This window comes from Pipistrellus kuhlii, unplaced genomic scaffold (genome assembly GCF_014108245.1).
Source record: "Pipistrellus kuhlii isolate mPipKuh1 unplaced genomic scaffold, mPipKuh1.p scaffold_m20_p_6, whole genome shotgun sequence".
Taxonomy (NCBI): domain Eukaryota; kingdom Metazoa; phylum Chordata; class Mammalia; order Chiroptera; family Vespertilionidae; genus Pipistrellus; species Pipistrellus kuhlii.
Window position 1 is genome coordinate 5446213 of NW_023425562.1, and position 14981 is coordinate 5461193.

General features: G+C 42.6%; 1 protein-coding gene across 1 annotated transcript in view; it reads left to right on the forward strand.

Moving 5' to 3' along the window:
- CHD6 (chromodomain helicase DNA binding protein 6) overlaps positions 1-14981 on the forward strand; it is a 145453-nt gene that overhangs the window by 40533 nt on the left and 89939 nt on the right. The window contains exons 4-5 of the mRNA XM_036417993.2: positions 8025-8172; positions 9960-10109. Coding sequence (XP_036273886.1) covers positions 8025-8172; positions 9960-10109 — 298 coding nt within the window. The remainder of the gene's footprint in view (positions 1-8024; positions 8173-9959; positions 10110-14981) is intronic.

Below are 14981 nucleotides of genomic sequence, written 5' to 3' on the forward strand. Positions count from 1 at the left end.
GGATGCTGATGGATAGATAGGGCTAGTTATTCCTTTATAAATGTGGGCAAGTTCCATGAAGCTTTCTCTCTCTTGATTTTGGGGCTATGTTAGAGGGACTTGTAACATAATAGAATTTTTCTATGTAGACCATTAGGATTCTGAATGTCAAGCCTTTCACTTCTTGTCCTTTATATATTTATAAAATTATTTTGGTTTCTTTAATTAATGACCCTACTGGTCAGCAAAATCAATTTTAGTTATGAGAGAGTGACATTAATTGATAAAAAAAATATATGTTGGTAATTAAGTCTTAGTTTTTTGTTTTTGTTTTTTAGCTCTTTGAGTTATCATCTTGCAGATTGACTCAAGTACATGTCTTGATGTAAGCAATTATTGATTAGCCCCCAGACAATACTTGATGGTTACAAATGGTTCGCTGAATGCTTGGATTATTGCAATTGTTCCAGAGTGATTTAGGGGCTTCCATTCTTTTCCTCCTTCAGTCCATCTTGCTAGCTACCACCTGGCTAATCATTCTGAAGTGCTGCTGTTTTCTTATTTATGTTTATAATTGGTATAAATCAAACGCTTCTTCCCCTCTCTTCATTCACACCAGTTGAGAAATAGTCAACAGTAATGGGGATGTACTATCAGCTTTATTATTGATAACTGGGTTGACAAATTTCCATTGGCTTGTGGTCAGAATTAGACCTCTAGTGGGTGGCCTCGGGAGGGTTGTGGGAGGTTGGCTGGCCAGCGGTGGGGCAGGTGGGTTGTGGGAGGTTCTGATCGGGGACAGCCGGGGAGAGGGGCCATGCACGGGAGGTTGGTTGGCCGGGGGAAGGGCTGTGGGAGGTTGGCTGGCCACGGGAGGTTGTTTGGCCACAGGATGTTGGCTGGCCATGGGAGGTTGTCTGTGGGAGTGCACTGACCACCAGGGGGCAGCTCCTGGATTGAGCGTCTGCCCCTTGGTGGTCAGTGCATATAATAGCATAGCAACTGGTCCACTGGTTATTCTGGTCATTTGGTCATCACAGTTGCTTAGGCTTTTATATATATAGAATGTATATATCTCTGTATGTCTGTGTGTGTGTGTGTGTGTGTGTGTGTGTGTGTGTGTGTGTGTGTGTGTGTGTGTGTATAAATATATATATATATATTAATTATATATATATATATATATATATATATATATATATATATATAATTTGATTGTTTTCTTGGGACTAATGGGTAGAGCTCTTCTCCCTGAAAATTAAGATTCATATAAGATAGCATATAATAACTTCCATTGTTAAATACTAGTAAGTGGTGTTTTCATTTTATAATTAAAGAAATGAAATGTTCTAATGAGACAACTCTGGGTGGGTTACTGGGGGCTGGTCACCAAAGGCAAACCTATGATTAGAAGCTTAAAATTTTCAGCCCTACTCCTTATCCTTCAGAGAGGGGAGAAAGGCTAGAAATAGTTAATAATTGATCATGCCTATGTGAGGAAGTCTCCATAAAATGCTTTTGTAGGGGTTTTGTATGCCAGGTTGGTGACCGCATTCACGTTCAGGGATGGTATTGCACCCCAGCTCCACAAGGAAGAAGCGCCTGTGCTCAGGACTTCCCAGAGCTTCCCCAATGTATGTCTCCCTCTGACCGAGCATCTGTCCTCTATCATATCCTCAAACAGACCGATAACGTGTTTCCCTGGGTTCTGTGAGCCACTCTTGCAAATTAATTGAACCTAGGGAGCGGGTCATTGGAACCTCTCATTTAGAGGAGGTTGGTTAGAAACATGGGTGACAAACTAGGCTGGTGACTGGTGTTGAAAGTGTGGTGGGGGGCAAGCTGTCTTGGCACTGATCCCTTACCCTGTGGAATCTGCTGCTTTCTCTGGGTAGATGGTGTCAGAGTTGAGTTAAATGCTGTTTTTGTAGGAGGAGAAAAGCTTGGTGACCAGAAGTGTCAGAAGTAAAGTGACTCGAAGGATAGCTGAAAGAATTTACAAGATTAAGAGTATTTCATTTCTGTTCCAGGGAATCCCTTGGAAGAGGTGGATATTGAGCTAGGTATTAAAGGAAGTAGTACATGAGAAAAAAATGAAGCAAAAAACCAGACTGCATTTAACAAAATGTTCTTTGGGGGGTATTTTCAATGTTATGATGGTAGACTGAGCATACTTTTATTTTCCGTTCACTAAATGTTAATGAAATGACTGGGATAACAGAGGGAATACATTCTTCCAAGATGAGCAATGTTAGGAGTTTCTGGATGAGGAAGGCCAGTGGTATCACACTGACGGATACATGCTGTGGAGGGAGTCCCAGCTCAGGGCACGTGCAGGACTAGGCTTGTAGCAGAGGAAGAAGTGCTTCCTCATAGTGGACCTTGCAGGGACTGTCTATCCGCTGAGTGGCGGTGTGGATGTCAGCTATAGGCTGAAGTCAGCCAATTCCTCCAGAACCATGGTTCCCAACATGGGGCACATGCCCCACAGGGGGGCAATTCGAGAATGAGTTATTAACAGTGAATTTCAAAAATGATTTCTTAGTGATTTCCCCTCAGTACTTCAACTGTCCTTTCGTTCTTTTATTTTTCTCTTTCATGGATGCCATGTTCTTTGGAAGCTTGTTTAGAGCAAGTTAATGGCTTTTCAGGCTTCCTCCACGTGACTAGGAAGAATAATTATTCTTTTTGAATAATAAGAATTACATGTTACGGTGGGGGGGGGCAGTAATCAGGATTTCAGAGATGTGTAGGTGGGGCATATCCACCAAACGGTTGGGAACCACTGCTCTAGGGGTATTGAGCAGTTTACTCTGGGGGAGGTTCTGGGACTGCAAGTGGAGACTCCGACACCCACAAGAAGGGAGTGTAGAGGCACTGGCTTCTCTGCCTTTCCTTGCCCATACTCTAAGAGGGAGGGAGAGGGGCACCTGTATGCCTGCTCCCAGGCCTGGCCTCCCAGTCTGAGGCTTGTTGATGGAGAAAATGACCTATTAGGCAGCAGATAGCCTCACCAGGCACCTGCATTGTCAACCTCATTCATTTTAAATAGGAACAGTTCACCAAAGATCATGAGGCTGTGAGGAAAGCAAGCAGCAGAGAAGAGGAAAGGAGAAATGAGAAATGAGCAGAACAGCTGCCTTCAGGAGAAACAAGCCAAAGAAAAGAACTTGTAAGATTTTAAAATAGAATCCTCAGATCAAGATGAAGCTTTGTCTGCAAAACAAGAATGGGTTAAAAAAAAAAAGTTTAATAAGAAAAATGTAATACATGGTTCCCTTGATTAAAACAATTCAGCAAAAATATTGAGTAGAGGAAGAAGTGGGGAGATATGTAAGATCTAAATTCACTTTCCTATCAGGTTGCCTGTAACTGAGCTTTATGTGGATAACTAAGAACTAGAGGCATGAGCATATTTGGAGTCAGGGAGGTATCAGTGAAAAGTAATGCTGACTGGAAAGTGGGATTTGTGTTAAAGGGACTGAGGACAGGGTGATTTGGTTCTCATTTTGTCTACAGCTGACTATATCGGCACCAAGACAATTAGGGTGGGTTTTTTGTTTGTTTGTTTGTTTGTTGCATTTTCCTTTTAGCCAATATTTAAAAAATCTGTACCCAACTCAGTTCTCTGAATATAGGCTGAACTAATATGGGCATTAAGTAAAAGTTGAATTAATTTTGCAAATGAGCTCTTTGGGGGCAGTATCCCTGTTTTCAGTGTTGAACTCCTGGGAAGAAGATCAGAGCCTGTGGCTAGGCCTGGACTGGACGCTCCTCTGAAGAGTTGTTCCAGGGTGGAGCAGTGGCTCTCAGGCTGGACTCCCCAGACCTACGCATGCTTGTCTGTGAGCGCAGTGATTGCCATCATGAGCTGTTTTCAGTCATTCTGAGCTGGGGAATTGTGGCATCTCACTATGGCAGTAACTAATTCTTATCTGCTAGGACTTTGATGGACATGCTATAAGATTTAATTTAAAAATGGGAACACTAATCTTTTTTTAAAATAATGTAATTTGTTTGGTAAATGAAAATTTTCATTACCTGGAATCCATAGGAGCAAAGTAAAATCAAATCAAATCAAGGTAATACAGTGACATGACACATACTCAGACTTTTCTCCTCATACTCAGATCTAACACCCAGTCTCTTAACTACCAATTTTAGCCTCCAGTAGTTCTATATATTTGAAGTTTCTTGCATGTTATAAACATATGGTATATACTTTCTTTAAAGTGGGTATATGTTTTATTATAAAATCAAGGTTTTTTGTTTTAATTTTAAATATATTTTTTTTCTAGTTGACTAGTGGGTTAGGGTTAGGGTTATGGCTGGCTATCATCAGTCTAGATAGAGGGATTATGTATTTTTGTCCTCCTGCTGAAAAAGGCTCCCCCTGCCCCATTTAAGCAATTCTATTCTATTTAATCTAGCTATACTATTAAAAAGGGTAATATGCTAATTAGACTGGGTTGACCGGCCATCTTCCAGACGTCTGACTTCCTTCTGGACAAAGCCATGTAGTGGGGTCCAAAGCAGAGGCAGTTAGGGGCAATCAGGCCAACAGGGGAGGAAAGTTGGGGGTGAAATCAGGCCAGCAGAGGTGGGCAGTTGGGGGCAAGATCAGGCCTTCAGAGGAGGGCAGATGGGGGTAAGATCAGGTTGGCAGGAGAGGGCAGTTAGGGACGAGATCAGGCAGGCAGAGCAGGCAGGTAGGGGAGATCAGGCTGGCAGGGGGACAAGCTAGGGGCAATCAGGCTGGCAGGCAGAGGGGTTAGGCGCAATCAGGCAGGCGAATGGTTAGGAGCCAGTTGTCCGGGATTGTGAGAGGGATGTCTGACTGCAGTCAGACACCCACTGAGGGTTCCCAGATTGGAGAGGGTGCAGGCTAGGCTGAGGATCCCCGCCCCCCTTCATGCACGAATTTTGTGCACCAGGCCTCTAGTAAGTATACAAGTTCTTTATCTCTTGCCTGCCCAACTGCACAACGACATATATCAGACTGTCCCATGCCTATAGGCTTCAGATCTTATTTTGTTGGTCAGCTCATTTTGTTCATTAGATTCCACAAATAAGTGAGATCATGTGATATTTGTCTTTCTCAGATTTCACTTAGCATAATACTTTCCAGGTACATCTTTGCTGCCCCAAAGGGTAAGAGATTCCTTTTTTTTTTTTTTCTTTTTCTTTTTTTTTTTTCTTTTTTTTTTAAATAGTTGAGTGCGGGACTTTGGGGCCTGGGCTGCTTTCAAACCTGTTTTTTCATCTGGATTAGATGACTGCTCTGCTCCCGCATGGAATCGTGGTTTTAATAGTTCAGTGAGGCTCAGAACTGGAGAAGTGCTTTGTAGAATATAAATTGCTATACAGTTTTCTTAGTGAGAAGCCACATAACATGAGATACGTATTCCTGTGAAAATTTAGCATCTTTTAAAACTGTTTCACCTGAATCTCTTGTCCTGAACTGATAAGTGGAAGAAGTTTTGCTTCCCTGCTCCCTGCTCGAGAGGGCAAGCCTCTTGTTCAAAGGTGTAACCCTCTAAAAGGGCAGGACCCCTTAAGTTTCATTGCCTTCGTTTGGACCAGAGTAATTTTCATAACTTTCCTGATAGGTAGACGAGCCAGTCTTCAACCTGGGGGGCTGAGAGTGGGCTGCTTGTGCTGATCTGACTGTGTTGACCAGTCATGACTGGCTGCCAGTCCCGCCACAGGTCATCATGCTGGATTTCCCTTCTCCAAACAAGGCTCTCGGTTCTCCTTTCCCCTCTCACTATCCCGTAACTCACTTGATGGAAAATACATTTTCCCATTCTGTCATTTGCCAAGACTTACTAGTTCTACTTCAGCTAAATCTTTAAAATCATTTCCACCTTTGAGTTTTTATTGATTATATCTAGCCTAGGTCTTCATTGCCTCTCGTGTGGGCACACCATCATGGCCCTTTCACACAGAATGAAGTCTAAATTCTCTAGGCTGGTATACCCCTGGTTTCTTCTCAGCTCTGTCACTCGGCACTTCCGTTCTCTTCCCTGTCACCCAGTTACGCAGACTGTCTTTTACTAAATGTGCTCTTAAAACTTCCATTCCCCAAAATGTCATGATGGTTAAAAGCATGTCTGGGTTCAGATCTTTTCTCTGCTGTTCACTAGCCATGTTACCCTGGAAATCTGACTGAACCTCATTGTGCCTATTGATAAAATGAGACTAATAAGATTAGTGTCTGCTTTAAGGTTGTTGAGAAAAGGAAAGGAAGTAATTCTCATAAAGGTCCTAGAGAATTGTGTCTGCATGTATCATTTATAAATATTAGTTGTGATGAGGAGGATGAGGAGGATGGTGATTGTACCTGCATGTATTGTTATATAAGCATTAGCTATGATAATGATGATTTCTATCTTCTGTCAAAATTCTATTTCTATCCCCACTCAGATACATTTTCCCAAATCTCCCCAATGATAAGTTATCTAATCCATCCATTGATAAACTCCATCTGTCTATATATTCAATAAATATGTATTTAATACTTACGTATAAGGCAAATATAAAACTTAACCAAATACATGTTGTCCTGTAGGAAAACTCCTCATCCATTTCACCAATGCTTATCAAGCAGCTGCAGAAGATCTAGGCACTGTGTGGTACTGAGCCCATGTCAGAGTTAATTGCTAACTTTGGTGACAGATCAGTTTGAGTACCTTAACTCTCAAGCCACATGTGGCTCTTTGGCCCCTTGAGTGTGGCTCTTCCACAAAATGCCATGGCCTGGGCGAGTTTATTTTGAAGAAGTGGTGTTAGAAGAAGTTTAAGTTTAAAAAATGTTGCTCTCCAAAGTAATTTCAATCGTTGTCCTGTTGATATTTGGCTCTGTTGGCTAATGAGTTTGCCGACCACTAGGAAAGAACAGTTGAAATGCTTTGGTAGTGTAGGAAAGAGGTTCTATGCTCTGGGGGAGGGACAGGAAGCCTTTTTAGAGGAGATATTGCCATCTTAGCAGGGTTGCAGAATGGGTGGTCTTTGGACTCTGGCTCTACATGGTCTTTGGAATTTTCGTAATTGTAATCTCCTTAAGGGCAGGGTCAGTGTTGTCTTCGTTTTTCATTTTTGAGTTTTTAGTACTCACTTTGAGTCTTATACACAGATTATTCTCAGTAGAGGATGATGACAGATGAGGGAGATGTCTTTTCCCATGTAACTTAAAGGGAGATTGAAATTTGATGATACTCAATATCTGCAAAGCGAGTGCATTTCCCAGAGAAGACATTTATATAAACTGGAAGTGAGGTTTTTGGCAATGTTCATATTATAGTGGGGTCGTTTCTCGAACTCAATTCGTTCCGGAAGGCTATTAAAAAACCGAATCATTTTTTTCCCATTAGAAATAATGTAAATTGAATGAATCCATTCCAGACCTCCAAGTGATTCCCTGTTTTAACCTTTTTTATATACAGTACATGTCTATTGTACTGTTTAACTATAAACACTTTAAAAACAAAAAGGACATGAAATATAAATGATAATTTAACAAAAAAGAAAGGAAGTGTACAGTAAAAAATAAAGTATAGCAAATAATAAATAGCAACAAAAGCAAAACAAACAAACAAAAAACAACCCACGAAAAAATTCACAGCACATATCCTGAGATGCTAGCAGTGGTAAACTGACTCATATTTGCGGATTCTCTCCTTTGTTTGTCATCTGAGAGATGCGTGACTGATCACTCAGATATCAGCATGAAAAGGTTGTCAGGTTGAGAAGCGAATTGTTTGAGATGGGAGCCATTTGAGTAATAAGGTTCCACTGTATTTTATTTCTTCTCACATTAATCATAGCCAAAGGAGTCACAATAGGGGTGTAAAAAGTGAATTCTGCAGCGGAAGCTATTTCTTCCCATGTTTTGGTATATTTGGGGGAAGAAATTCTTTTAAATTTTCGATTAAAGCCTACCCTGGTCCAAGGATTCCAGGATGTGATATCATAACTTCGATCACATGAGAAATCTTAGTTTAAAATACTGGCCAACAGGTTTAATTTTGAATTTCTCCTTGTAGCAAGGAGCCAGGACCAACCCCAGTGGAGAAAAAGAAGAAAGGAAAAAGGAAAAGTGAAACTACAGTGGAGAGTTTAGAGCTGGATCAGGGCCTGCCGAATTCATCCCTGCGGAGTCCTGAAGAATCCACTGAGTCTACAGACAGCCAGGTACAGCTGTGACCCGGAGCCCTGGTGAAGGTTACGGCTGCCAGATGGGATCTTGCTAACGCGATCCTGTCACTCTTCTCCCTCTCTCAAGCCTACGTCCTTTGTGCACAGACCTAGGCTGGCTTTCATTGTTTTGGTGGGTAAGCACCAAAAGACCACAGACCTTTCCCCTAGCATTCTGATCTTTAGTTATTATTAGTAGTATGAAATAATCTCCCAGTTTTCTTGTGGTGTTTGCGTCCTTCTTAGAAAGGAGAATATTTGGCTGCAGAGAGAATGAATGTGGAAAATGAAGTTGAGAGCTAAGCTAGGTAAGACACAGGGCCCTGTTTTGCAATGTAAGTATGCATTTAGGACTCAAGGCTTGGCCAGTCTGCACAAGGACATTTTCATAGTCCTAGATGCTGGAAAATCAGGATGTATTTGTTATGCCAAAATAGGAAGGAAAGTTTGGCCAAACATGAAAACTAGGAGTTAACCCACCTACATGCAATTTCTGACAATATGCCAAGTGTGCCCATGACCTTGGTGATATATGACCTTGGTCAGCATGCGCTCCCTGAGTGAAGCAACATAAGTCTCCCTTTTGAAGTGCTATTCCTCTAATGCCCATAGCAGTTCATCTGACCTGTGATGCTGCAGGGGACCATTGAGAGTAAGACCAACTTGCTTTAACTTCAGTGTCATCTGGACCCTCATAGGTTTCTAGTTGATCTTTGTTGTAGGAAGGTGTCAGCTCCTGATGTCATCATGGTAATAAGTCGTAGTGTCTGGAGTGTCAGAGCCAACCCCCCTCACTGCCTATAAATTTGGGCTTATAGCTGCTAGATACCTGATTGGCAGAGGAGAAAGCAAATTGGGTTGATGGGAGTTGGCAGGGAGGGGCTTAAGTGTTTCCTAGGATGGTGATCTGTATGTGGGACGAGGGGCAGGTTTCTATGTAGAACCCCTCATGTAAAGTTAAGCATCAGAAGTGACACAGTGAAGACATGGTGGGAAGGCATAAGAGAGGCTCAGGAGATATCTTTTAGGAAATAAGGGAGGCGGGATTTTGCTTTTGTTTTGTTTTTTAAGGTTTAAATACTTAAGAGTGAGCTAGCTGGTGAGTGGTTCCCAGCATGTTTCTGCTACCCGGATGATGTGTACACAGAAATGAACCATGTGTTTCTATATTGGAGGAAAGCCACTGGGCCACTTCATTGCAGAATGTTGTCTCTGAAAGGTCACAAGCTGCTTAATTATAGACGAGCCCTCAGATGGTGACTCATGAGTCTTGTTTTGTCACACTTAAGATGTCTCATGTCTCCCTCTGTTTCAAGGAGTATTATAAGATTCTAATAAAATTGGTATAATTTAATTTAGGAGGTATGTAACTTGGTGAATTTAAGCAAAACCAAAATCAACTATTATATATCATTGTCATGAAATCAGAGCTTCCAGCTAGGATAGAAGGGACCTCAAAGAGGATGAAGTTTACCTCCCGTCTCTGTTTTACCGGAATAGAACCCACTTCTAGGAGGAGGTGAGAAGTCACTGCCGTTGATGAATAAAACATGCCTCACTGGATCCCAAGACTGCACCTTCTCAGTTCCCGGCAGTTTGGACTCCTTCCCTCAACCAGGTCCCATTTGGAGTGAATTTAGCTCTTAAAAGAGTTGTGTTTAAGGAAGACTCCTTTTGTAATGTAAGAAAGGTCTCCTTGGCATGTCAGCGAGTGTGGTTGAGAGGATTCTTTTACAAGTTTCTGCCTCTGACTCACAGAACTCTCTGATGTGTTGTCCTTGCAGAAACGACGCTCCGGGCGGCAAGTGAAGCGCAGAAAATACAACGAGGACCTGGACTTCAAAGTGGTGGATGACGATGGGGAGACAATCGCTGTGCTTGGAGCTGGCCGGACATCTGCCCTCTCAGCTTCTACGCTGGCTTGGCAGGCAGAGGTATGGCCTTTGCATGGGATGTTGGCCTGCCAGATGGAGCTGTTCTGTAGCTCTTTGCTAGAACAAGTTAGATCATTTTAACTACTGCCTATAAAATTCAGACCCTCACTGTGCCAAGCAGGATCCTCTGCCATTACACTGTTTCACCAAATGCATTTTTCAGATAAATGACTTTTCCTCATTCTTCTCATGACACTGCAGCCAAAAGACTTTGTCTTTGAATGCCTCACCTAGCAGTTCTTTCCCACCTATTGGCCTTTGTGTGTGTTGTCCCTTCTCCCTGGAATGCTCTTCAGCATGTGCTTTACATGTTACACGGCTGGTTCACCGTCATTTAAAGCAGGTTACTGTCCCTCAGCCTAGTTATTCTGTATTGCACTCCTGTGTGTTTCCTTCATAGTGCTTACTACACTTGTAATTTGAATTTATGATTTCATTTTGTTGTCTCTCTCACTAGAATGGAAAAGTCTGATATGTGATAAATAGTTGTTCAGTGAATAAAATCATGTGAACTAGTCATTACAGTTGGAACTTGGGTTCTACAAATATGTACTGAGAGTCCACTGCAAGACCAGGTCCTGGAATTCAAGAATGAGCGTGAAGGGTTGGTCCCTGCCTCTCAGGAGACTTAACTACCCTGTTTCCCTGAAAATAAGACAGTGTCTTATATTATTTTTTTTCTCCCAAAGTCTTATTTTCAGGGGATGTCTTATCTTTCCATGCGCTAGGTCTTGTTTTCGGAGGATGTCTTATTTTCGGGGAAACACTGTAGAAGAAGGAGCTGTCCTACTTCCATGCTAAATGCAGTCCTAGAAGTATGTACTAGTTACTGTAATGCACAGAAGAAGGCATGGACAGAAAAGGGAGGGCAGTCAGGGCTCTAGGAGAGGAAATGTCCAACATGAACCACAGCCCCAGAGCCTGGATGGTACCACAGGCTGTGGTATGATAGATAAGTGTGGCTGGGTGGTGTGGTCTAATTTGCCGAGTGGTGGGAGATGAGATCTGAGTGGTTGGTAGGAAAAGTCACATGATGTAGATCCTTGGATGTCAGTTAAAGTATTTGGCCTTTATCCTGTAGCTCAGAGAGGCAGAGGAGGCATTGATGGGCTCAAGCAGAAAAGCAGGATGGCCATATTTGCATTTTAGGACTTTCCACTGGCAGCAACATCAAGGAGGAAGAAGAGAGCATTAGGACCTGCTGCCCAGATGTTAGAAGAGCGGTAAATGTTGAAAAGGAGGAGGTGTGTGCCAAGGAGCTTACAGAGAAGAAAGTAGAAGCAAAAGGAGAAGCAGGCTGAGCATGTAGGAGGGCATCATTGCCAGCAGCACCTTCTGGCTATCTGTTGTTTCGGAGTCACCGTTGCTGACCTGGCAGAATCCATGCTGTGCATGTGCAGCAGCAGCACAAATACCTGTCCTTTCTCCTGGGCGCCGGCGTGGCTCACTGAAGCCGATAATCCTTTATCTGTTGAAACCACCTGGCCTCCTATTGTAAGCTATTTTACATAACTTCACATGTCCTTTCACTCCTCTGGCATGGGAGGTAGCTAGAAACAGGGTAATTGTTCCTTTTTTATAATCAAGAAAGAAGCACAGAACGACCCAGGTCATATAATTATATAGTAGGTGTTGATCAGTGACTAGCACCAAGAGTTGGTTTCATTGGGATATAAGACTTAATAGGAATAATAATTGATGTATTATTAAAAATATCGTAGTATTTTTCAAACAAATAGTTAAGAGTAGCTCTCGAAGACTGCCGTGCATTGATAGGATTATATTGCTTTATAATGCGTTTTTCTTCCCTGGAGATTTAATGGTTGGTTTGGTATTTAAAAAACTATAAGGGAGCCTCGGCCCGCATGACTTAGTGGTTGAGAAGGTCATGGGTCAGTTCCTGGTTGGGGCACATGTGGGGAGTTGTGGGCTCGATCGCCAGTGTGGGGCGTGCAGAAGACAAGACGATCAGTGATTCTCTCTCATCCTTAATGTTTCTCTCTCTCCCTCTCCCTTCCTCTCTGAAATCAATAAAAATATATTTTTTAAAAATCTATAAGAGATTTTATTTTCTCGTACTAGCCATTTAACCTAAGTCATTAACTATATTTCGGTTTTGTTATGACTTCTCCCCTGGTACCTGACGGGCAGGATTAGCTGACCTGACAGAAACAATTCAGGAAATTGTATGTATCTTAAAACTCTTTTTATCCTCTTAAAGATACAGCAAAGAGGGGATGTGTACGGTGAAGTACAAGATAGGATCTGAATTTGAATTAATTATGCCTCAACAATTGTTACTAAATCTAAGCAAGAAAGAGGCCCGATCAGAGGTTTTGGTACTGATGTTCAGAAAAGCAACCAGACTATAGGCCTGGCCCAACACCCAGGGCAGACCAGATAGCTTGCAGGGGGTTGAGTGGGTTTCAGAATCAGTGCTCCATGGAGCTCTGGCTGCTGCAGAACCAAACGGCTTCCCTTTCATCTGCTGGGCTTCCTGGTGAGGTGTGAACAAAGATTTCCTGGGCTAATGCAAAGCTTAAAAGCCTTGGATCTCATCTGGGATTCCAGACAATCCCCAAAGCATCCCTTGGCACAGAGAACCAGTTTAAGAAGTGAGGCTCTCTTTCATCTTTTTCCCGAGGCCCTTTGGATGGGTGTCTGCTTGCTGGCTGGCTTTTGCTTGGGGCAGAGAAGGGTGTGGAAAAGGCATAAAAAAGGCCCCGTTGGCACCTGTTGGCAGTTCTGTGCTCTCTCTTATCAACATGCTCAGCCCAGTGCTGTGGCTGCTGGCCCCCATCCCAGCCCCAGATTGCAACCTCAGTATTGGTTACCTAGTGGTGAGTTGCTAAAAACATCTTTACACATGATTCATTCTAGTTCAAGACTGGCAGATTAGCACAGCCTGCTTTAGAGACCAGAGGACAGTCCCCTTACGGGAGCTGGGATTCAGGGGCCGGAAATAAGTTTCCACCCTGACACGAACTCCTTGTTTTCCTATTCTTTGTCACGTGGATGTTAGCGCTTGGAACACAGGGAACTTGCACAGGTGTACGTTCCCAGGGTATAGATTGTTACAAGGTTGTCTCAGTGTTTGCCTCCTACAATTTGTGTGGTTTGAATAATTTTGCCTTTTGGTATAAAAGGGCTTTAATTTGAATGTAGTTCAACTCATTGTGCCCCCCTGTGCCTCACCACTTTTGCAGACAGCCCCTCTGCTTTGGCCTGTTCCTCTGCCTGGCGGGTTGAGCTCAGTTATTGCCTCCCCCAGCAACTCCCTACTCCCCCTGCGCTAGGGATAAGCTCCTCCCTCCAGTGCTCCCAGAGCACTCTCACATGACTTACCTTTTCATTGTCCTCTCAACACCTGCCAGTTTTTGCTTTCATTCTAAACCAGCAGTTTTCAACTTTTTTTCTGATAGCACTCATAAACTAATAACTAAATTTCTGCAGCCCACCAAAAAATACCCCAAAAAAGCATAATTTTGATTTATTTACAGTGGATATCTATTGTTGTGTTAACTGCTGTCTTTTTAATTTTATTTTATTTGACCGTCTAAGGAAAAAGAGGTCAGTGTCCCTGACTAAATAGTCAGGTATTGCATGTTTCAAATTTCTTGCAGCATACCAGTTAAAAATCGCTGTTCTAAACCATGAACTATTTAAGGATAGGGTTTGTATCTTTTTTTCTTCTTTTCTGTATCTCTCAGGCATGGATTTTAATAAAGTAAAATTTACATGAATTCCCAGGAACTATTCAGGCAAAAACTCACTTACGGCACTTTCCAGCCTCTGTTTTGTGGTGTGATGACTGTTTATTATCACCAGAGTCAGGAGTCAGTTGGAATCCATAGCCCACGTGTCCAGTTCCTGTGACTCTTCGGATTTGTCAGTGCCTCTGTCACACTGTTCTGTATATTATTCCCCATTGTTCCCTCAGTCAGATTATAAACTTGCAAAACAAGTGTCACTTTTTTTTAGTTTAGTATAATGTTCACCTAACGTAGGTAGTACTAATGTAAAGACTTGTACTAAGTTGTACTTACATATTTATTTAATACTGGTGACCCAGCGTGCGAAATCGTGCAAGATCCAGGACCCCAGAGTTCCGCCAGCACCATGGGACTCCCCTGAGTTCTGCCCGTGCTGCGGAACCCAGAGCCAAGTCCCTGCCCACCCATGTGGGCCTCCCCATGCACATAGCCTCCTGGAGACCGGTCTTTGGTCATTACAGTGTTTTGATCACTAGGTTTTATTATATAGATATGAAATTGAATAAAGATGCTTAAAACCCATTATATAAATAGATATTATTTTTAACTCCTAGGTTAGAAAAACAAGAACGAGATACTTTTCTTTTTTCTTTCAGCCTCTTGTTTTCTCCATTTCTTTATACTGGCATATTTTTCCCATGGGTGTTCATTTACTTCTTGCTCCAAGCAGACACTCTAGCCTGCAAACCGACCCCTTGGCAAAAATGACTCGGTGCTCTTTGGCATTTGGCACTGCTCTAGTTTTGTACCAGCGTCCGTGATTCAGTGCTTTGGCTCCTACCCACTTGGCCGGGGTGGATGATCTCGATTCTTCCTATTTCTTCATTGGCTACAACCACCACTTCCCACCCTGAATCTTTCTTCGGATCATCTCCTGTGCTTGTTTCCTCTTGGTTTCTGCTGCCACCCATTGTGCTGAGGCCAGTGTTCAGGATATTGCAGTATGCACTTGTATAGTTTCCTGCTGCAGTCTCTGTCCTTCTAATCCATTACCAAACTAATTTTTCCACAATACCAGGGAAAGGTTGGTGTTTCTCAGTGTCCTGCTTAAGAATCTAAGCTGGTTACTTCTTAACTCCTATAAAAGGTGAAACTCCTG